We start from the raw sequence: 24,995 nt of genomic DNA on the forward strand, positions 1-24,995 counted from the left end.
TTTTTTTAATTTTCACGGCTCTGCGTTACAAACTGTAGTGAAACACTTGGGGGTTCAAAGCTATCACAACACATCTAGATGAGTTCCTTAGGGGGTCTAGTTTCCAAAATGGTGTCACTTGTGGGAGGTTTCTACTGTTTAGGTACATTAGGGGCTCTGCAAATGCAATTTGACACCTGCAGACCATTCCATCTAAGTCCTCATTCCAAATGGAGCTCCTTCCCTTCCGAGCCCTCCCATGCGCCCAAACAGTGGTTCCCCCCCACATATGGGGTATCAGCGCACTCAGGACAAATTGGACAACAAATTGTGGGGTCGAATTTCTCCTGTTACCCTCGGGAAAATACAAAACTGGGGGCTAAAAAATAATTTTTGTGGGAAAAAATTTTTGTTTTATTTTTACGGCTCTCCATTATAAACTTCTGTGAAGCCCTTGGTGGGTCAAAGCGCTCAGCACACATCTAGATAAGTTCCTAAGGGGGTCTACTTTCCAAAATGGTGTCACTTGTGGGGGGTTTCTACTGTTTAGGTACATTAGGGGCTCTGCAAACGCAATGTGACACCTGCAGACCATTCCATCTAAGTCTGCATTCAAATGGCACTCCTTCCCTTCTGAGCCCTCCCATGTGCCCAAACAGTGGTTCCCCCCACATATGGTGTATCATCGCACTCAGGACAAATTGGGCAACAAATTTTGGGGTCCAATTTCTCCTGTTACCCTCAGGAAAATACAAAACTGGGGGCTAAAAAAATAATTTTTGTGGGAAAAAAATTTTGTTTTATTTTTACGGCTCTGCATTATAAACTTCTGTGAAGCACTTGGTGGGTCAAAGTGCTCACCACACCTCTAGATAAGTTCCTTAGGGGGTCTACTTTCCAAAATGGTGTCATTTGTGGGGGGTTTCAATGTTTAGGCACATCAGTGGCTCTTCAAACGCAACATGGCGTCCCATCTCAATTCCTGTCAATTTTGCTTTGAAAAGTCAAACGGCGCTCCTTCCCTTCCGAGCTCTCCCATCCACCCAAACAGTGGTTTACCCCCACATATGGGGTATCAGCGTACTCAGGACAAATTGTACAACAACTTTTAGGGTCCAATTTCTTCTCTTACCCTTGGGAAAATAAAAAATTGGGGGCAAAAAGATAATTTTTGTGAAAAAATATGATTTTTTATTTTTACGGTTCTACATTATAAACTTCTGTGAAGCACTTGGTGGGTCAAAGTGCTCACCACACCTCTAGATAAGTTCCTTAGGGGGTCTACTTTCCAAAATGGTGTCACTTGTGGGGGGTTTCAATGTTTAGCCACATCAGGGGCTCTCCAAACGAAACATGGCGTCCCATCTCAATTCCAGTCAATTTTGCATTGAAAGTCAAATGGCACTCCTTCGCTTCCGAGCTCTGCCATGCGCCCAAACAGTGGTTTACCCCCACATGTGGGGTATTGGCATACTCGGGACAAATTGTACAACAATGTTTGGGGTCCATTTTCTCCTGTTACCCTTGGTAAAATAAAACAAATTGGAGCTGAATTAAATTTTTTGTGAAAAAAAGTTAAATGTTCATTTTTATTTAAACATTCAAAAAATTCCTGTGAAGCACCAGAAGGGTTAATAAACTTCTTGAATATGGTTTTGAGCACCTTGAGGGGTGTAGTTTTTAGAATGGTGTCACACTTGGGTATTTTCTATCATATAGACCCCTCAAAATGACTTCAAATGAGATGTGGTCCCTAAAATAAAATGGTGTTGTAGAAATGAGAAATTGCTGGTCAACTTTTAACCCTTATAACTCCCTAACAAAAAAAAATTTTGTTTCCAAAATTGTGCTGATGTAAAGTAGACATGTGGGAAATGTTATTTATTAAGTATTTTGTGTGACATATCTCTGTGATTTAATTGCATAAAAATTCAAAGTTGGAAAATTGCGAAATTTTCATAATTTTCGCCAAATTTCCGTTTTTTTCACAAATAAACGCAGGTACTATCAAATAATTTTTACCATTGTCATGAAGTACAATATGTCACGAGAAAACAATGTCAGAATCACCAGGATCCATTGAAGCGTTCCAGAGTTATAACCTCATAAAGGGACAGTGGTCAGAATTGTAAAAATTGGCCCGGTCATTAACGTGCAAACCACCCTTGGGGGTAAAGGGGTTAAAAAATAAAAATGGCATTTTTTTCAGATCACAATCTGCATTAAAAAATATATTAGAAAGTTTGCATTGTTCACACCAACCATGGATTCATACTTTCTGCCCTTTGCAAAAAGCTTTTGGTAAGTTTCATTGTCAAGAGAGGAAAGATTAGAATGACAATTAACACATTTGGTACAGAGTATATCGTAGCACAACTGTAGAGGTGCACAAGTAGGTTCTCAGGCCCAAGAAGTAGTAACATAAAACTTGGCACTCAACTTATTTTTGAAATCCGGTGATATTTTATTGCAGTTCTGTCAAAGTAACATGAATGAGGCGTTTCGGACCTACATGGACCTTCATTAGTCTGACTACTGTGATTGTTGGGATGTAAACAATTGGAGATAATGTGTAGCTGTATACTAGGAGGACAAATCTCAGCAGAAATCAGAATCATGATTAAGGGTGCTTAGTCACCGGAAACGCGTTGACCTTGGTTTTAAATTTTTTTGTATGCTGATGTTTTGTCCTTTCACTATATTTTAAGTGAAATAAATTATGGATTTTTCACTATTTCGTTGAGCTGGATCTCCTTCTCTTTCCTGTTCGTCCACGCCCTGACACAGCGGTTCCGTGCTCCGAGCTCTTGGGAATGTCGGTATGGTGAGCTGGATTTTGTTTTTTCCAGTAAATGGTTGCACATCCAATTGGAAGAGTGTTTCAAGTGGGGTACCACAAGGCTCTGTCCTAACCCCAGTGTTGTTCAACATTTTCATAAATGATCTAGAAAAGGGAACTGAAAGTGAACTAATCAAATTTTCAAGCGAAGCAAAGCTAGGAGGAATAGCTAACACTAGAGGAGACAGACAAAGAAAGGATTGAGAAGGAACTAGATAACCTTAAAAAATGTGCAGCGACCAATAGAATAGTGTTTAACAGGCAGAAATGCATGATTCTACATCTGGGCAAGAAAAACGAAAATGACATCTACAGAATGGGAGGAATAGAACTAAGTAAAAGCAGGTGTGAAAAGACTATACTAATAGATCATAGACCGCACATGAGTCAACAGTGTTATGCAGCAGCAAAATGGCATACACAGTTCTAGGATGTATTAAGAGAAGCATAGAGTCTGGATCATGTGAAGTATTTGTCCCCCTCTACTCCTCCTTGGCCAGGCCTCATCTGGAATACTGTGTCCAGTTCTGGGCAGCACATTTAAAAAAAACATTGAAAAACTGGAGCAAGTTCAGAGAAGAGCTTTCAGGATGGTGAAGGGACTGCAAAGTATGTCCTGCGAGGAACGATTAAAGAATCTGGGAATATTTAGCTTGCAAAAAAAGAAAACTGAGATGAGACTTAATAGCTGTCTACAAATATCTGAAGGACTGTCACATTGTAGAGGGATCATCTTTATTATCATTTGCACATGGAAACATGGGAAGCAATGGAATTAAATTGAAAGGGAGAAGATACAGATTAGAAAAAACTTTTTGACAGTGAGAGTGATGAATGATTGGAACGGGCTGCCACCAGAGATGGTGAATTCTCCTTCAATGGAAGTCTTCAAATAGAGGCTGGATAGACATCTGTCTGAGATGGTTTAGTGAATCCTGCATTGAGCAGAAGGTTGGACATGATGACCCTAGAGGTCCCTTCCAACTCTAACATTCTGTAATTCTATGATGCTGTTAGTATCCACACAAATTGCCTTGGGCAAATAAAGATCCCTTATTAAAGACCTTAATAAAACATAACTTTTAGTTTAACATTGTACAACAGAAAAAAAAGATAATCTTAAAAACACATAGTTTAAAAACAGAGATAAACTGAGTTTTCTTCTTACGCAGGCACGGACATTCAAACCGCAATGATTACCTGCTCAGATGCAATCTCTTGATCACAGATGCGCTTGAACATGATAAATCACTCTGCTACTGTGCAAAGTCCACACAAAAATGGAGGATACATATCAGACGCAGGTGAGATGATGTTGGATGATCCTTGGAACTACTCCCTCCTTGTATATACTCGAGTATAAGCCGACCCGAGTATAAGCCAAGGCACCTACTTTTGCCAAAAAAATCTAGTGAAGCTTATTGTCTCAAGTATAAGCCGGGTATGTATTGTCCCCTCATCCCTATTATGGTATGCATTGCCTCCTCATCCCTGTCATTGTATGCATGCCTCCCCAGTCCCTGTCATTGTATGCATGGCTCCCCAGTCCCTATCATTGTACGCATGGTTCTCCAGTCCCTGCCTTGGTATGCATGGCTCTCCAGTCCCTGTCCTGGAATGCATGGCTCCCTAGTCCCTGTCCTGGTGTGCATGGCTCCTCAGTCCCTGTCCTGGTGTGCATGGCTCCCCAGTCCCTGTCCTGGTGTGCATTGCTCCCCAGTCCCTGTCATTGTATTCATGGCTCCCCAGTTCCTGTCATTGTATGCATGGCTCCCCAGTCCCTGTTCTGGTATGCATGGCTCCCCAGTCTATGTCCTGGTGTGCATGGCTCCCCAATCCCTGTCCTGGTATGCATGGCTCCCCAGTCCCTGTCATTGTGTGCATGGTTCCTCATTCCCTGTGATTGTAAGAATTGCTCCCCAGTCCCTGTCCTGGTATGCATGGCTCCCCAGTCCCTGTCCTTGTATGCATGGCTCCCCAGTCCCTGTCCTAGTATGCATGGCTCCCCAGTCTCTGTCCTGGTGTGCATGGCTCCCCAGTAGGGTTGAGCGACCTTTACTTTTATAGGATCGGGTCGGGTTTCACGAAACCCGACTTTTTCAAAAGTCGTGTCGAGTGAAATCGGCCGATCCTATAAAAAAGTCGGGGTCGGCCGAAACCCGAAACCCAATGCAGTGCATTGGGTTTCCATGGTTCCCAGGGTCTGAAGGAGAGGAAACTCTCCTTCAGTCCCTGCGATCCATATTTTAGTGTAAAATAAAGAATTAAAATAAAAAATATCGCAATACTTACCCTCTGACGCGCCCTGGTACTAACCGGGAACCTTCTTCCTTCGAATCAGCGCTTCCAGGACCTTGCGGTGACGTCGCGGTGACGTCGCGGCTTGTGATTGGTCACGCGGCCACCCATGTGACCGCTCGCGCGACCAATCAGAAGCCGTGACGTCACCGCGACGTCACCGAAGGTCCTGCAAGCGCTGATTCTTAGGAAGGAAGGCTGCCGGAAAGAAGCAGGGCGCGTCCGAGGGTGAGTATATTCCTATTAGGTATATACTCACCCTCGGACGCGCCCTGCTTCTTTCCGACAGCCTTCCTTCCTAAGAATCAGCGCTTGAAGGACCTTCGGTGACGTCACGGCTTCTGATTGGTCGTTCGAGCGGTCACATGGGCAGCCGCGCGACCAATCACAAGCCGCGACGTCACCGCGACGTCACCGCAAGGTCCTGGAAGCGCTGATTCGAAGGAGGAAGGTTCCCGGTTAGTACCAGGGCGCGTCAGAGGGTAAGTATTGCGATATTTTTTATTTTAATTCTTTATTTTACACTTAAATCTGAATTCCGATACCAATTCCCGATATCTTAAACATATCGGGAATCGGTATCGGAATTCCGATTCCAGATTCAAAAGATCGCCGACTTCATGGCCGACCCCACACAGGGGTCGGGTCGGGTTTCATGAAACCCGACCTTGCCAAAAGTCGGCGACTTTTGAAAATTTTCGACCCGTTTCGCTCAACCCTACTCCCCAGTCCCTGCCCTATGTGCATTGATACCCAGTCCCTGTTATTTTATGCATGGCTCCCCAGTCCCTGTCATTGTATGCATGGCTCCTCAGTTCCTGTCATTGTATGCATGGATCCCCAGTCCCTGTTGGGGTATGCATGGCTCCCCAGTCCCTGTCATTGTATGCATGGTTCCCCAGTCCCTGTCCTGGTATGCATGGCTCCCCAGTCCCTGTTCTTGTTTGCATCACTCCCCAGTCCCTGTCCTAGTATGCATGGCTCCCAAGTCCCTGTCCTGCTGAGCATGGCTCCTTATCCCCTTATCCCTATGTATGATTCCTGTTAAAAAAAATCATATTTACCTGCCTTCACTTCCTCGGTCGCACTGCATCTTATTCCAGCTTCCTATTGAAGTGGAGAGGAGTGGAGTGCATATTCATTACTTTAATGAGTAGTGCCACATGATCACTCGGCTGGAAGAGCTGCAGGCGCCGGCGGCCGGAAAGAGATGCAGTGCCAGCACCGAGGGGGCACCAGTAGGTTAGTATGATGAGTGCTGGAAGTTCGTGGCTGCAGCTGGCACTGTGTGTTATTACAGCAGCGGCACAGGCTTTAGCCACAGCCGCCAGCTCCGCCTCTGTGACCTGCTGCTCCCCCTCCCCCAAAAAATGTGCTCAAAAACTCAGCTTATACATGAGTATATATGGTATATTCAAAAGGCATGTTACACAGGTATCCTGGGTATACCAGGCTTTACTTCCTTCTCCTGAGCCTGTTGCCCTCTATTGTGCTCCACAACAGGTTTTGCAGGTTGCAAGCCATGGGTCAATGACATTATCTCTAGAGACCTATTTAAGGCCCATTGACACGCACTCCTGTATCTTGGGATTGAGTTTCTAGACCTCTGTGTTTGGTGCGCTCCACCTTTTGTTCATACTATGCTGTTCTTGCTTCAATCCCATGTGCTCAATATCATATGAAGGATTTGACGGACAGTAAGTTTTTAGGTTAACCTTTCGACCAAGGCTGGTCTTTGTCAAAACCTCTCTGAAAAAAATAAATAAAAAGTATCAATATACAGTACGATACAAACGTGCTGTACATAAATACACATAAGGGGTAACAATGACAAGAAATGTGCTGATATCAAAAACCCTTTACCAATAAAAACCTCACATATATACAATTATACACAACCCTATGTACAATCTAGCAATATGTTAACCCCTTCATGACCCAGCCTATTTTGACCTTAAAGACCTTGCCGTTTTTTGCAATTCTGACCAGTGTCCCTTTATGAGGTAATAACTCAGGAACGCTTCAACGGATCCTAGCGGTTCTGAGAATGTTTTTTCGTGACATATTGGGCTTCATGTTAGTGGTAAATTTAGGTCAATAAATTCTGCGTTTATTTGTGATAAAAACGGAAATTTGGCGAAAATTTTGAAAATTTTGCAATTTTCACATTTTGAATTTTTATTCTGTTAAACCAGAGAGATTTGTGACACAAAATAGTTAATAAATAACATTTCCCACATGTTTACTTTACATCAGCACAATTTTGGAAACAAAATTTTTTTTTGTTAGGAAGTTATAAGGGTTAAAATTTGACCAGCGATTTGTCATTTTTACAACGAAATTTACAAAACCATTTTTTTTAGGGACCACCTCACATTTGAAGTCAGTTTGAGGGGTCTATATGGCTGAAAATACCCAAAAGTGACACCATTCTAAAAACTGCACCCCTCAAGGTACTCAAAACCACATTCAAGAAGTTTATTAACCCTTCAGGTGCTTCACAGCAGCAGAAGCAACATGGAAGGAAAAAATGAACATTTAACTTTTTAGTCACAAAAATTATCTTTTAGCAACAATTTTTTTATTTTCCCAATGGTAAAAGGAGAAACTGAACCACGAAAGTTGTTGTCCAATTTGTCCTGAGTACGCTGATACCTCATATGTGGGGGTAAACCACTGTTTGGGCGCATGGCAGGGCTTGGAAGGGAAGGAGCGCCATTTGACTTTTTGAATCAAAAATTGGCTCCACTCTTTAGCGGACACCATGTCACGTTTGGAAAGCCCCCGTGTGCCTAAAAATTGGAGCTCCCCCACAAGTGACCCCATTTTGGAAACTAGACATCCCAAGGAACTTATCTAGATGCATAGTGAGCACTTTGAACCCCCAGGTGCTTCACAAATTGATCCGTAAAAATGAAAAAGTACTTTTTTTTCACAAAAAAATTCTTTTAGCCTCAATTTTTTCATTTTCACATGGGCAACAGGATAAAATGGATCCTAAAATGTGTTGGGCAATTTCTCCTGAGTACACCAATACCTCACATGTGGGGGTAAACCACTGTTTGGGCACATGGTAAGGCTCGGAAAGGAAGGAGCGCCATTTGACTTTTTGAATGAAAAATTATTTCCATCGTTAGCGGACACCATGTCGCGTTTGGATAGCTCCTGTGTGCCTAAACATTGGCGCTCCCCCACAAGTGACCCCATTTTGGAAACTAGACCCCCCAAGGAACTTATTTAGATGCCTAGTGAGCACTTTAAACCCTCAGGTGCTTCACAAATTGATCTGTAAAAATGAAAAAGTACTTTTTTTTCACAAAAAAATTATTTTCGCCTCAATTTTTTCATTTTCACATGGGCAGTAGGATAAAATGGATCATAAAATTTGTTGGGCAATTTCTCCCGAGTATGCCGATACCTCATATGTGGGGGTAAACCACTGTTTGGGCACTCGGCAGGGCTCGGAAGGGAAGGCGCGCCATTTGACTTTTTGAATGGAAAATTAGCTCCAATTGTTAGCGGACACCATGTCGCGTTTGGAGAGCCCCTGTGTGCCTAAACATTGGAGCTCCCCCACAAGTGACCCCATTTTGGAAACTAGACCCCCCAAGGAACTTATCTAGATGCATATTGAGCACTTTAAACCCCCAGGTGCTTCACAGAAGTTTATAACGCAGAGCCATAAAAATAAAAAATAATTTTTCTTTCCTCAAAAATGATTTTTTAGCCTGGAATTTCCTATTTTGCCAAGGATAATAGGAGAAATTGGACCCCAAATATTGTTGTCCAGTTTGTCCTGAGTATGCTGATACCCCATATGTGGGGGTAAACCACTGTTTGGGCGCATGGCAGGGCTCGGAAGGGATGGCACGCCATTTGGCTTTTTAAATGGAAAATTAGCTCCAATCATTAGCGGACACCATGTCACGTTTGGAGAGCCCCTGTGTGCCTAAACATTGGAGATCCCCCAGAAATGACACCATTTTGGAAACTAGACCCCCAAAGGAACTAATCTAGATGTGTGGTGAGGACTTTGAACCCCCAAGTGCTTCACAGAAGTTTATAACGCAGAGCCATGAAAATAAAAAAAAAAAATTATTTTCTCAAAAATGATTTTTTAGCCTGCAATTTTTTATTTTCCCATGGGTAACAGGAGAAATTTGACCCCAAAAGTTGTTGTCCAGTTTCTCCTGAGTACGCTGATACCCCATATGTGGGGGTAAATCACTGTTTGGGCACATGCCGGGGCTCGGAAGTGAAGTAGTGACGTTTTGAAATGCAGACTTTGATGGAATGCTCTGTGGGCGTCACGTTGCGTTTGCAGAGCCCCTGATGTGGCTTAACAGTAGAAACCCCCCACAAGTGACCCCATTTTGGAAACTAGACCCCCAAAGGAACTTATCTAGATGTGTGGTGAGCACTTTGAACCCCCAAGTGCTTCATAGAAGTTTATAATGCAGAGCCGTGAAAATAATAAATACGTTTTCTTTCCTCAAAAATAATTATTTAGCCCAGAATTTTTTATTTTCCCAAGGGTTACAGAAGAAATTGGACCCCAAAAGTTGTTGTCCAGTTTCTCCTGAGTACGCTGATACCCCATATGAGGGGGTAAACCACTGTTTGGTCACATGCCGAGGCTCGGAAGTGAAGTAGTGACGTTTTGAAATGCAGACTTTGATGGAATGCTCTGTGGGCGTCACGTTGCATTTGCAGAGCCCCTGATGTGGCTTAACAGTAGAAACCCCCCACAAGTGACCCCATTTTGGAAACTAGACCCCGAAAGTAACTTATCTAGATGTGTGGTGAGCACTTTGAACCCCCAAGCGCTTCATAGAAGTTTATAATGCAGAGCCGTGAAAATAATAAATACGTTTTCTTTCCTCAAAAATAATTATTTAGCCCAGAATTTTTTATTTTCCCAAGGGTTACAGGAGAAATTGGACCCCAAAAGTTGTTGTCCAGTTGCTCCTGAATACGCTGATACCCCATGAGTGGGGGTAAACCACTGTTTGGGCACACGTCGGGGCTCAGAAGGGAAGTAGTGACTTTTGAAATGCAGACTTTGATGGAATGGTCTACGGGTGTCACGTTGCGTTTGCAGAGCCCCTGGTGTGCCTAAACAGTAGAAACCCCCACAAGTGACCCCATTTTAGAAACTAGACCCCCCAAGGAACTTATCTAGATATGTGGTGAGCACTTTGAACCCCCAAGTGCTTCACAGACGTTTACAACGCAGAGCCGTGAAAATAAAAAATCATTTTTCTTTCCTCAAAAATTATGTTTTAGCAAGCATTTTTTTAGATTCACAAGGGTAACAGGAGAAATTGGACCCCAATAATTGTTGCGCAGTTTGTCCTGAGTACACTGATACCCCATATGTGGGGGTAAACCACTGTTTGGGCACACTTCAGGGCTCGGAAGTGAGGGAGCACCATTTGACTTTTTGAATACAAGATTGGCTGGAATCAATGGTGGCGCCATGTTGCGTTTGGAGACCCCTGATGTGCCTAAACAGTGGTAACCCCTCAATTCTAACCCCAACACACCCCTAACCCTAATCCCAACTGTAGCCATAACCCTAATCACAACCCTAACCGCAACACACCCCTAACCACAACCCTAACCCCAACACACCCCTAACCCTAACCACAACCCTAATTCCAACCCTAACCCTAAGGCTATGTGCCCACGTTGCGGATTCGTATGAGATATTTCCGCACCATTTTTGAAAAATCCGCGGGTAAAAGGCACTGCGTTTTACCTGCGGATTTTCCGCGGATTTCCAGTGTTTTTTGTGCGGATTTCACCTGCGGATTCCTATTGAGGAACAGGTGTAAAACGCTGCGGAATCCGCACAAAGAATTGACATGCTGCGGAAAATACAACGCAGCGTTTCCGCGCGGTATTTTCCGCACCATGGGCACAGCGGATTTGGTTTTTCATATGTTTACATGGTACTGTAAACCTGATGGAACACTGCTGCGAATCCGCAGCCAAATCCGCACCGTGTGCACATAGCCTAATTCTAAAGGTATGTGCACACGCTGCGGAAAACGCTGCGGATCCGTAGCAGTTTCCCATGAGTTTACAGTTCAATGTAAACCTATGGGAAACAAAAATCGCTGTACACATGCTGCGGAAAAACTGCACGGAAACGCAGCGGTTTACATTCCGCAGCATGTCACTTCTTTTGTGCGGATTCCGCAGCGGTTTTACAACTGCTCCAATAGAAAATCGCAGTTGTAAAACCGCAGTGAAATGCGCAGAAAATAACGCGGTAAATCCGCCATAAATCCGCAGCGGTTTAGCACTGCGGATTTATCAAATCCGCAGCGGAAAAATCCGCAGAGGACCAGAATACGTGTGCACATACCGAACCCTAACCCTAGCCCTAGCCCTAACCCTACCCCTAGCCCTACCCCTAGCCCTAACCCTACCCCTAACCCTACCCCTACCCCTAGCCCTAACCCTAACCCTAACCCTACCCCTAACCCTACCCCTAACCCTACCCCTAACCCTAACCCTACCCCTAACCCTAACCCTATTCTAACATTAGTGGGAAAAAAAAATTTCTTTATTTTTTTATTGTCCCTACCTATGGGGGTGACAAAGGGGGGGGTCATTTATTATTTTTTTTATTTTGATCACTGAGATAGATTATATCTCAGTGATCAAAATGCACTTTGGAACGAATCTGCCGGCCGGCAGATTCGGCGGGCGCACTGCGCATGCGCCCGCCATTTTGGAAGATGGCGGCGCCCAGGGAGAAGACGGACGGGACCCCGGCTGGATCGGTAAGTATGATGGGGTGGGGGGGGACCACGAGGGGGGGATCGGAGCACGGGGGGGGATCGGAGCACGGGGGGAGGAATCGGAGCGCGGGAGGAGTGGAATGGAGCACGGGGGGGCTGGAATGGAGCACGGGGGGGCTGGAATGGAGCACGGGGGGGTGGAACCGAGCACCGGGGGGGGTGGATCGGAGTGCAGGGGGGGTGATTGGAGCACGGGGGGGTGATTGGAGCACGGGGGGAGCGGACAAGAGCACGGGGGGGAGCGGAGCACTGGACGGAGGGGAGCCGGAGCAGTGTACCGGCCAGATCGGGGGGCTGCGGGGGCGATCGGTGGGGTGGGGTGGGGGCACATTAGTATTTCCAGCCATGGCTGATGATATTTCAGCATCGGCCATGGCTGGATTGTAATATTTCACCCGTTATAATAGGTGAAATATTACAAATCGCTCTGATTGGCAGTTTCACTTTCAACAGCCAATCAGAGCGATCGTAGCCACGAGGGGGTGAAGCCACCCCCCCTGGGCTAAACTACCACTCCCCCTGTCCCTGCAGATCGGGTGAAATGGGAGTTAACCCTTTCACCCGGCCTGCAGGGACGCGATCTTTCCATGACGCCGCATAGGCGTCATGGGTCGGATTGGCACCGACTTTCATGACGCCTACGTGGCGTCATGGGTCGGGAAGGGGTTAAAGGGACCCTGAAAGGTGTCCCTGGAAATACATTTCCTAAAGAACTAAGAGAAGCAGGTGAACCATGAAGACGGAGGCTGAATCTGCATTAAAGGGACTCTGTCAACCCCTCCAGCCGTTATAAACTAAAAGAGCCACCTTGTGTAGCAGTAATGCTGCATTCTAACAAGGTGGCTCTTTTAGTTTTTGGTGCAGTTATTGCCAAAATAAAGCGGTTTATAATTTCGCCAAAAAAACTTTCTTTATACAGGGAGGCAGGTCTTAACCCCCCTGCTGGAAATGCCACACTGCCGTCACTCAAATCTTCTGGGGCGTCGGGCGCCGTCCCCTCCGCGCTGTTTTCCCATGAAATCTGGCACCTGTTTAGTACTGGCTGGTGCAGGCACAATAGTAATATGGTGGGCATAACAGTCAAGATTAAATGTGAAATTAAATATAAAAATGAAAATAAAGGAAAAAATAAAAAATTTTATTTTTTCCTTTATTTTCATTTTAACCCCTTACTGACCTCGGACGGGATAGTACGTCTGAGGTCAGCTCCCCTGCTTTGATGCAGGGCTCCGCAGTGAGCCCGCATCAAAACCGGGACATGTCAGCTGTTTTGAACAGCTGACATGTGCCCGCAATAGCGGCAGGTGAAATCGCGATTCACCCGCCGCTATTAACTAGTTAAGTACCGCTGTCAAACGCAGACAGTGGCATTTAACTACCGCATCCGGCCGGGCGGCCGGAAATGAGCGCATCGCCGACCCCCGTCACATGATCGGAGGTCGGCGATGCTTCTCCATTGTAACCATAGAGGTCCTTGAGACCTCTATGGTTACTGATCGCCGGTGGCTGTGAGCGCCACCCTGTGGTCGGTGCTCACAGCACACCTGATTTTCTACTACATAGCAGCGAACAGCAGATCGCTGCTATATAGCAGAGGTGATCGGGTTGTGCCGGCTTCTAGCCTCCTATGGAGGCTATTGCAGCATGGCAAAAGTTAAAAAAAAAAGTTAAAAAAAATGGGAAAAAAATAAAAAAAATATAAAAGTTTAAATCACCCCCCTTTCGCCCCAATCAAAATAAATCAATAAAAAAAAAATCAAATCTACGCATATTTGGTATCGCCGTGTTCAGAATCGCCCGATCTATAAAAAAAAGCATTAACCTGATCGCCAAACGGCGTAACGAGAAAAAAAATCGAAACGCCAGAATTTTGTTTTTTTGGTCGCCGCGACATTGCATTAAAATGCAATAACGGGCGATCAAATGAACGTATCTGCACCGAATTGGAATCATTAAAAATGCCAGCTCAGAAAGCAAAAAATAAGCCCTCAACCGACCCCAGATCATGAAAAATGGAGACGCTACGAGTATCGGAAAATGGCACTTTTTTTTTTTTTTTTTTTTTTTTAGCAAAGTTTGGAATTTTTTTTCACCACTTAGGTAAAAATAACCTAGACATGTTAGGTGTCTATGAACTCCCTTACACTATGGCCGGTCCGAATAACTATAGCAATTGTTACCATCCACCTCTCGTGTCTCCCCTTTTCCTCATAGTTTGTAAGCTTGTGAGTAGGGCCCTCACTCCTCCTGGTATCTGTTTTGAACTGTATTTCTGTTATGCTGTAATGTTTATTGTCTGTACAAGTCCCCTCTAGAATTTGTAAAGCGCTGCGGAATATGTTGGCGCTATATAAATAAAAATTATTATTATTATTATTATTATATTAGTGACCTGGAGAATCATAATGGCAGGTCAGTTTTAGCATTTAGTGAACCTAGCAAAAAAGCCAAACAAAAAACAAGTGTGGGACTGCACTTTTTTTGCAATTTCACTGCACTTGGAAATTTTTTCCCATTTTCTAGTACACGACATGGTAAAACCAATGATGTCGTTCAAAAGTACAACTCGTCCCGCAAAAAATAAGCCCTCATGTGGCCATATTGACGGAAAAATAAAAAAGTTATGGCTCTGGGAAGGAGGGGAGCGAAAAACAAACACGGAAAAATGGAAAATCCCAAGGTCATGAAGGGGTTAATATTTAATTTCACTGCGCTGCTTCTCATTATGGCCAAACCAGCTTGCATATAGAAACCTAGTAGCTGGGTCTTCTTAAACACACTGTGCATGCGCATAGCCTTCTCTCCCAGACGTGCAGACGCAGTATGAGGACGTTCGCACTTCGGCATGTCAGCCCTCTCTCCTAGCTACGGGGTTGTAGCGCTGTATTGCGCATCCCCGGAAATGACATCAGACGCCACTAGGTTAAAAGTCCGGCAGCGTCCCCACTCCACACTGCATCACCAATGAGACGGACAAAGCGTTCCTGGACTCCCACATATACCGGTAATTATATGGGTGCTTACAGACCCTTATCTTTCCTATTTCATCCTTCCTTTATCTAAAATATCCTCTATTTCCTACAGCCCAGACCAGACTTTTTCTCCTTGGCACACCCCTTACCTTTGTTAAAAGGTTAGTGCCCTAATCTATACTACTTAGATTTATGTATGTCTGGGATATAGACTTAGGTATTGTGTAGACTGGTTTATCCCGTGTATTGAGGATATTACTCTGTCTTTCCCATGTACCACCCACCCCCTTAATGTAGTAAGGGAGTGTCTAATGTGTAGGGTCATGACTGTTTTCCTTCTAGGCTGTTGCCATATGCTTTCCATACGTCAAAACAAAAAATCAAAACAGAAATGAAAAATGCAGTTGTGTATATATGGACATGTATTTGGATATGCTATTTTTTGTCTTAATGCAGATTCGGCCTCCGTCTTCATGGTTCACCTGCTTCTCTTAGTCCTTTAGGAAATGTATTTCCAGGGACACCTTTCAGGGTCCCTTTAACGTATTGCTAGATTGCACATAGGGTTGTATATAATTGTATATATGTGAGGTTTTTATTGGTAAAGGGTTTTTGATATCAGCACATTTCTTGTCATTGTTACCACTTATGTGTATTTATGTACAGCATGTTTGTATCGTATATTGATATTTTTTATTTATTTTTTCGGAGAGGTTTTGACAAAGACCAGCCATGGTCGAAACGTTAACCTAAAAACTTACTGTCCGTCTAATCCTTCATATGATATTGAGCACATGGTGATGACTGTACGCGCAAATAAAAGAGCAACTTTTGCATAAATCCTCAAGTCTTATGTGTGCGGCTGCTTTTCCATTAACATAGTGACTGTCAGTTCAGCCAGCACCTTCCGCTCCAAGAATACAGTGTGCACCACATTTCTTCAGTCTTGCTTCAATCCCTGCTGGGTACCATTTAATCCATTCTACTGCACCTGAGATTCCAGAGTGTAACAAGTCACTGTCCATGTGCCTTCCAGCTTTCTGTATCAACACCCAGAGGTCGTGTTCCCACCCGGACCTGGGGCTTAGTGGATCCACCTCACCTGAAAAACCATTGCCATTTAGCTGGTTCTGCAAAGCTGTAACATTTGCATGTGTACACGCTCCACCCACGCCAGCTATGTCTACTAGGCGGTGCAGCGTTAAGTCCGAAGTTGCTGCTGGGCAGCATAAGAGCTCCTCAGATAAATCTTAGGCCTGCTGGATGTTTTCACTTTCAGTTCTCCATTTTGTTTGGCACTTCAGGGGTCAACCTTGATTCATTTTCTGCTGGAGCCATGGGCAAGGTTCCTGGCTCTTTAAACCCTCAGCAATGTGGCCGTGGCTGCCAGTTATAGCTTTGTCTTCAGCCTCGCTACATGGTTGTGTCATTCTGCTGTTTTTGAGTACCTTCTGTTGATTGCCCCCGACATGTTTTCTAATGATTCTGCTCTTGTTCCTTGATTTCCTGTTTTTTTTGGTGTGGCTTTCCTGACCTTGCCTTACCTGTCTGTACTGCTGGTCTGCCATCAGGCAGTTCTGTACGTTACACAAGTCCTCCAAACCTTCATATGTCCAATCAGATGGGTAATCTAAAAATCTCATATATGAGAATATAGTATATGAAAAACATAAGTGTCAGCGAATGTCCTACAAGATGTTGAATGAATAGTAATTGGATTCTCAGATGCTGCTTTCCGCTTTTGTTATTGTTACTCTTAACTACTTGCATTAGCGCTGTGCAATCATTGCACTCCGACATGATCATTTATTTATGGACAGAATTGGTTTACATTGACACTTAAATACTACATCTTATTAAGGGTAACTATGTTACTGAATTGTATAGATTCCTTTCTTTGAAGCTTGCCATGATAGATAACTGTCATGATCACTTTGTTGCTGATACCTACTGAACTGTGCATTGCTGTAAAATTGCTTGCCTGTCAGTGTAATGCTTGTTATATGTTTTCAATAAAACTAATTTGAAAACAAAAAAAAATTTAAATTCCCTTTAGGATACAGTCACACAGCAATATGTTTCACAGAATCATAGAATGTTAGAGTTGGAAGGGACCTCCTGAGTCATCTGGTCTAACCCCCTGCTCAATGCAGGATTCATAAACCATATCAGACAGATGTCTGTCCAGCCAATATTTTGCATGTACTAGGACCACCCCTTCTCAATCTGAATGTTTGCTTGTTTGGCCCTGAAAAATAAAAACACCTACAGTATATTCACCTTTGGTGTCAGCACCGTTCCACTCGCGTTCCTGGGGCTGTCTATGATTTGACTTTTTATTACAGCCAAATTACACCTCTACATTTGTTGAGGCTAATAGGTTACAATCTTCAGGTTAATAAAATTATGAAGGTTTGTGGCGCAGTACTGAACGTACACCACTAAGGAGAAAATTGACTTTATTTCTGCCAGGAACCAATTGTTTTTGGTCATGCTGGCACGCCTACGGTCTCTGCTCAGAGAACGAAGAGTAGCAGCTGTAAGTATTCCCCCACACTGACTGGCAGCCAGCACTGCAGCGCATCAGTACATAGCCAGCTGTCAATCAGTCCTATAGCGTGCCTATAGCCGCCTCTCTCAGTGCTGTGAGCGGTGACTGTAAGATTCTGAGTGATATGGGTCTACATCCCGTAATTTTGTTATGGAGACATTAGCAGCGATCACTGTAAAATCATAATTATAATTATAATAATTTGAACAATTTTCTCCAGCTGTAAAAAATATCACAAATGCATCTAATTATTTTTAAGGACTGTTCAGGAATATCTGGACGGTTGGCAACCCTGGACTGATCACAATTATTGAAGGGCACTGTCAACCTTTCATTTTTCAGATGGACGAACAATTAAAGTATCTCTACTCTAAACTCTTTTTTTTCTCTGCAACTACTGTGGATTGGCTCCCACAAGCAGGTAATCCAGGCAGGCAATGGATGGACAGTAGTGTATGGCATAGTGATTACTGACAAAAAAAAGTCTGCCTCCAATGGTCACTACTTTCATAAATGGTCACAACTTTTATAAGCTTTCTACTACAAATTCAATATTCATATATTTACTATGTAAAACCTCAAAAAATGAATTATTGCAAGATTGTTAGTGATTGCCTTTTTGGAACGATAATATTTTGTACCAAATATGATTTATTGTTACTTAAGTGGTAGAAACCATGGTAGACCTAAGATTGAAGGAGCCATTGTTCTCTTTCAAGAGATAAACAGCTTTCATCTTATAAGAAAATGTTAGTTTTTTTGCACACTATCTCAGTAGATCTTTTGTCTTGAACATACTTTTGGATGCTGCAAAATGTTTAAATGCAAATCTTCTTACTTTTGCTAATTCCTAACATATATTTTCTTTATGTCCTTTCTAGCTTTGAAAATTTTGTCAAGAAAATACAAGGATTGAATTCTTTTTTTTTTTTGGAGGAATGCAATGAATATTCTGTGAAGAAGACCTATCAAGGAGCAACTGAAGTGGTCTTTTACTCTCTCGTAGGGCTAACATTTTTCACAAATCTTTCCGTATTCTAAAAACTTATTCTGGAAACTTCCTTTTTTAAATTTATAATGTTTGGAAGAAACCCTTGGTACTAATTTTAAGTGAAATAATATTGGTGTCTTTCCATGCAAGTGCCAAGGATCTAGCACATATTTAGATGTCACTTGGCTGACTTGTAAAGGTATTGTGGAATCTGAAGAATACAGTGATTGAGACCAGTTGGGTCAATGCTAAAGACATTCATCAAATGTGGAATTACTCTCAATAATTGATCTATCTAAATATGCTGTGTGACGGTGATATGGATTTACTATAGAAAATGTCTGCAAATATGGAAAGCACCAGTAGCAGGAGCTATGGACCTGCCAATCTTACAATTTATTGGGGCAAACTCAACAGCTCCAACTCCAGCTCAGAGTTCACTGGTGTCCAACTCATACAGTCATACAAGCCACTCATCATACCATGCTACACTTTAGTAGTACTGATTGGAATATTTGGGAACTACCTGCTTTTGTATGTTATCTGGAGAACCAAGAAGATGCACAATGTCACCAATTTCTTTATTGGAAATCTTGCTTTTTCAGACATGCTTATGTGTGCCACATGTGTGCCCTTTACTCTTGCTTATGCCTTCAACTCCCAAGGCTGGGTTTTTGGCAAGTTTATGTGTTACTTTGTGTTCCTGATACAGCCAGTAACAGTCTACGTCTCCGTCTTCACCTTGACAGCCATTGCTGTGGACAGGTAACAAACCCTCACGTCTCTTCCTAATCTGCTTTAAGCATTCATTTTGCAATGTCAGAAAATTTTAATATCATGCAATTACCACCTCAGAAGGTTTCACAATGATGTTTTCTTCAGCAACATAAATGACCTACAGTATGTGCTCTAAATTGTATCTGGTTCTTATATTTTCTTGACTCCCTAGTTCAAATATATTTTCCTAAGAAAGTAAACGAAGGATAATAGAAATCTGCATTGTGAGATAATTTCACAAGACATTTTTCAAAATTTTCAAATATTTTGCAGAACTTAAAGAGAACCTGTCAGCACGATTTTGTAATGTAATATAAAGACATGGCTGTAATGGCGCTGTAATACTGATTACATGGGAAAGAAATCCGCTTTGTTGATCTTTAATCCTTATTTGACGTTTTCTGCTGATTAAGTTTCGGTGCACAGGGGCCGTACTGTGCACCAGGTCCTCTCCTTCCTGTCTGTGATCGCTCAACCCCTCTGCCAGCCTCCAGTCTCTGAATGACCTGCCTCCTCCGTTTTAATTATCAGCAGTCTAAGACCAGAGGCGGGTGGATTTAAAAAACAATACCAATTTTCACATGGATTCTGCACTGCAAAATATGCAACATGGTTTGAGATTTAGTTAAACATCATCCACATTGCTGTTATTGTAATGTGCTGTGGATCCTGCATGCATAAAATATGCATAAAATCTCCTGCCAACCACTTATCCTAAGGGTGCTTTCACATTGCGTTTTTGTCCACGTAAAGTGGTCCCGTCAGGGGTTGCATCCAGACCCCCCACCACCCACCCCCGAAAAATTGTATTTTGTGCGCATTTGCCAATGGGACCAAAGACTATAATTCTGCTGGCAGAGGCACATGTGCTCTGTTGTGCACCATTTTCAGGCATATATGCCTACTGAAGGCTGACAGTCTACTATGTCTGAGTGTCCACCTCCAGTAGGCATATATGCATGGTACACAACAGAGCACATGTTGACTCTGTTAGCACTATTATAGACTCATTGGCTCATACGCCCCGAATCCCATTTTGCTGGGACTTCGGATGCAAGCCCCAACAGGACCACTGAACGGGGACAGGAACAGAATGTGAAAGTGGCCTTAGTTAGAACAATGCATGGAATGCTCACCACCAGATTTCCATTTAGCAGTACAGTCAAATGGGGCATCAGAGCTCCAGGGTGACAGTACGTGGAGTATGACCACATTAGTAAAAGGTGCAGGTCCGGAACATATGAAATCTTAACAATTGTCGGGGGACTCGACCACTTTTCAAACCATGATGCCTTGTCTGGGGACTGCTTGAGGAAACAGGAAAGTGAAAACCCCTAAGTGGTGACAGGTCCATAAGCAATTTATCTTTTTATAATCTGCTCTTGTTTTTTACCTGGTGCCTTTTTTTCTCATTCATATTTATATTGAGTACAAATTGAATCTTACGTAACCTCTGGAGTCACCTGAGATTTATACTGACTTTTATGGCAAATCAATGGTTATGCGAACTAAATGGAAAATATTTAGAAATTCAATTGTGTAGAATGATCTTAAGTGACTTTTTATGAAATGTTTTGGCATAAAATATAGTCCCTACTCCCTACTTGATTAATATGGCTGATTGAACAGTGACTGCATATAATTAAGCATAAAAGCAATTAATTACTTTTACCATGTAGATGTCAAGTGACACCAGTTGTATTCAGTCTCACTATTGTCCATAACCTGTTGTCAGCCTTCGGGTAAAGAACCATCAAGCACACAAGTTGAAGTCATAGAAGTATTTAGCTCAATTTATGATTGACAATCATCTTGATGACTTCAACCACAGACCAACTTTACATAATGAGCAACTTGGCTTTTTGAAGTTTTCACTTAATGCTGAGCTGGTAGTGACCTATTAACTGGAAAAGGCAACATTTTGATTCTTTGCTTCATAGTGTTAAAAAAGAAAAAATCTAGAATCACTATTTCTTTTGCACATTCTACCTAACAAAAAGTGTAATAACACATGATCAAACTGTAGTATGCATTACAAAATGGCAATTTATGTTTTGCAATTTTCAAAATGTTCATTGTTATGCCCTTCAACCATAGTTATATCACACAAAATAGTTAATCAACAACATTTCCCACATGTCTACTTTACATGAGAACAATTTTTGAAACATAATTTTTCTTTGTTAGGACTAGGGTTGAGCGACCTTTACTTTTATAGGATCGGATCGGGTTTCACGAAACCCGACTTTCTCAAAAGTCGGGTCGAGTGAAATCGGTCGATCTTATAAAAAAGTCGGGGTCGGGGTCGGCCGAAACCCGAAACTCAATGCATTGCAATGGGTTACTATGGTTCCCAGGGTCTGAAGGAGAGGAAACTCCTTCAGGCCCTGGGATCCATATTTAAGTGTAAAAGAAAGAATTAAAATAAAAAATATTGCTATACTCACCCTCTCACGCGCCCTGGTACTAACCGCCAATCTTCCTACCTTAGAATCAGCGCTTGAAAGACCTTCGGTGACGTCGCGGCTTGTGATTGGTCGCGCGACGGCCCATGTGACCGCTCACGCGACCAATCACAAGCCGCGACGTCACCGAAGGTCCTTCAAGCGCTGATTCTTAGGAAGGAAGGCTGCCGGAAAGAAGCAGGGTGCGTCTGAGGGTGAGTATATTCTTATTAGGTATATACTCACCCTCGGACGCGCCCTGCTTCTTCCCGGCAGCCTTCCTTCCTAAGAATCAGCGCTTGAAGGACCTTCGGTGAAGTCGCGGCTTGTGATTGGTCGCGTGAGCGGTCACATGGGCCGTCGCGCGACCAATCACAAGCCGCGACGTCACCGAAGGTCTTTCAAGCGCTGATTCTAAGGAAGGAAGACTGCCGGTTAGTACCAGGGCGTGTCAGAGGGTGAGTATAGCAATATTTTTTATTTTAATTCTTTCTTTTACACTTAAATATGGATTCCGATACCGATTTCCGATATTGCAAACATATCGGAACTCGGTATCGGAATTCCGATACCAGATTCAGAAGATCGCCGACCTCATGGCCAACCCCACACAGGGGTCGGGTCGGGTTTTATGAAACCCGACCTTGCCAAAAGTCGGCGACTTCTGAAAATTACCGACCCGTTTCGCTCAACCCTAGTTAGGACGTTAGAAGGGAAAAAAGTTGACCAGCGATTTCTCATTTTTCCAACAAAATTTACAAAACCATTTTTTTTAGGGACCACATCACATTTGAAGTGACTTTGAGGGGTCTACATGACAGGAAATACCCAAAAGTGACACCATTTTTAAAAACTTCACCCCTCAAGGTGCTCAACACCACATTCAAAAAGTTTGGAGAGCCCCTGATGTGCCTAAACAGTGGAAACCCCCCACGAGTTATGCCATTTTGGAAACTAGACCCCTCAAGGAATGTATTTAGATGTGTGGTGAGCATCTTGAACCCCAATGTGCTTCACAGATATTGAGAACGTTGAGCGGTGAAAATATAAGAATCAAATTTTTCTTACAAAAATGTTTTTAGCCCCCATTTTTTTATATTCACAAGGCTAACAGAAGACATTGCACCATAAAATTTGTTGTGCAAGTTCTCCTTAGTACGCCGATAGCCAATATTTGGGGGAAAACTACTGTTTGGGCATACAGCAGGGCTCGAAAGGGAAGGAGATCCATTTGACTATTTGGATTGAACTGAATATGCTGGAATCCTTAGTGGATGCCATGTCGCGTTTGGAGAGTCCCTACAGTAGAAACACCTCACCAGTGACCACATTTTGGAAACTAGACACCTCAAGGAATGTATCTTGATGTGTGGTGAGCACTTTGAACCCGCAGGTGCTTCACAGAAAGTTATTATGTTGAGCAGTGAAAATAAAAAAAAAAAATCACATTTTTGCTACAAGAAGTTTTTAGCTGTGAAAATATAAGAATCAAATTTTTCTTACAAAAATGTTTTCAGCCCCCATTTTTTATTTTCACAAGAATAACAGGAGAAAATGCACCATACAATTTTTTTATGCAATTTCTCCTGAGTGCATCAATACCCGCATATATGGTCAAAATCTACTTTTGAGGCACAGTGCAAAGTTCAGAAGGGAAGAAGCACCATATCGGAGTTCAGATTTTGCTGGAATGGTTTGAGGATGCCATGTTATATTGGCAGAGCCCCTGAGGTGCCAGAACAGCCAAAAAAAAACATAAGTGACATCATTTTACAATCTCTCAATGGATTCATGTAGGGGTGCAGTGAACATGATGACAACACATGTGCCTCACAGAAATTTATACCATTTATACCATTACTGTTGAAGGAAGCATGATTATATTTTTAAAATGTTGTTTTTGTCAGAATATTTTAAATTTTTATAAGGGCTGATAGGAAAAAATTGACTACTCAGTTTGTTGTGCAATTTCTCCTGATTGTGCCAATAGCCTACATACAATTGGGAATTACTTTTCATGCACAGTACAAAACTCAGAAGGGAAGGAGTGCCATATTATAGTGCAGATTGTACTGATATGATTTGCAGGTGCTATGAGCCACTGGGCCATTTTACAAACTAAACTTCTCAATGAATTCATCTAAGGGCGCAGTTACCATATTGACACCACAGGTGTATCACAGAGTTTTATACCATTGGGCAGTGAAGAAAAAATACTTTCATTTTTGCCACAAAAATTTGTTTTAACCCTAGATTTTACATTTTCACAATGGGAAATGGGTAAAAATGGCACCCAGATTTGACACACAATTTCTGCTGAACGTGAAAATACCCCTTATGTTGCTGTACAATACTGCTTAGCAATGCGTCGAGACTCAGGATGGATGGAGCACTATTTTCCTTCTGGTGCGCCGATTTTTCTAGAATAGTTTGCAGACTCCATATACAGAGCCCCTAAGTGCTAGAAGAGCAAAATAGCTCACTCTTATCCCCAAACATGTGAACGCTAAATGTGGTTTAGATGCATTGTGGGACTCAGAATTGAGGGGTGCATTTGGATTTGGGAGTACAGAATTCACTGGATTTCATTTGGAGCCATAGTGCTTTTCCAGTGCCTTTGTACTCTTAGTAAAGTAGGAGCCCACTATATTTCTGTTAACAGATGACAGACCTGAGCGGAGACTTGCTTTTTTGTGGATTGAGTTGAAGCTTTAACCCTCCGTCACATACAATATTCGGACTAACGAGTTCACATACAATGTGCCTGTCAGGCGCCTGCTGGAAAAATACCTATAATATCTAATGTTTGCAATTTCAGTGCTCTAAAAGTGATCAGTGACCTTCATAGGGATGTAATAAAAGAGACTACACATAATCAGTTGCAAAAAAAAACATTTACTTAACATAAAACTAATAACTATGAAATACAAACTTTTCAAAACTCCCGCCAAATAGTCCCCAGTTCGACTCTCTCAAAAAAATGTACAAAGAAAATTTTTGAACACAAACTTAATTTTAAGGTACCTTAAGTACTATTAAAAACATATTCAATCAGAAGTAGATGCTGAGGTTTCCCCAGAAAAGTCACACTTGCAGAGCAAATAGCAAGAATTACTCACCATTTTTGCATGTGTCAGGCAAATTGCTTTATGACACTTGAGACATTCATAATTTGAAAGCCTTCTGGTTCCGCTTTCCGTTTGGCAGGTGGTGCATCTCCTTCTTTTGTGAGGTGATGCAGATGGTGACTTTTCACCATCATCTTCTGGGCGGAACCTTTTGAGCTTAACTTGAAGGCGAGAGGGGATACCGATTGTTTTCACGCTTCTCCT

At 42.7% G+C, this 24,995-nt stretch overlaps 1 protein-coding gene across 2 annotated transcripts in view; it reads left to right on the top strand.

Moving 5' to 3' along the window:
- LOC138676835 (prolactin-releasing peptide receptor-like) overlaps positions 1-24,995 on the top strand; it is a 319,426-nt gene that overhangs the window by 105,476 nt on the left and 188,955 nt on the right. Inside the window, exons 2-3 of one of the 2 annotated variants that reach the window (XM_069766490.1) lie at positions 3,991-4,122; positions 18,333-19,207. In XM_069766490.1, the coding sequence (XP_069622591.1) occupies positions 18,780-19,207 (428 nt within the window). In that variant the 5' untranslated portion in view covers positions 3,991-4,122; positions 18,333-18,779. The remainder of the gene's footprint in view (positions 1-3,990; positions 4,123-18,332; positions 19,208-24,995) is intronic. The other variant, XM_069766492.1, reaches the window with a different exon arrangement.

The sequence above is a fragment of the Ranitomeya imitator genome, chromosome 4 (assembly GCF_032444005.1).
Source record: "Ranitomeya imitator isolate aRanImi1 chromosome 4, aRanImi1.pri, whole genome shotgun sequence".
NCBI lineage: Eukaryota > Metazoa > Chordata > Amphibia > Anura > Dendrobatidae > Ranitomeya > Ranitomeya imitator.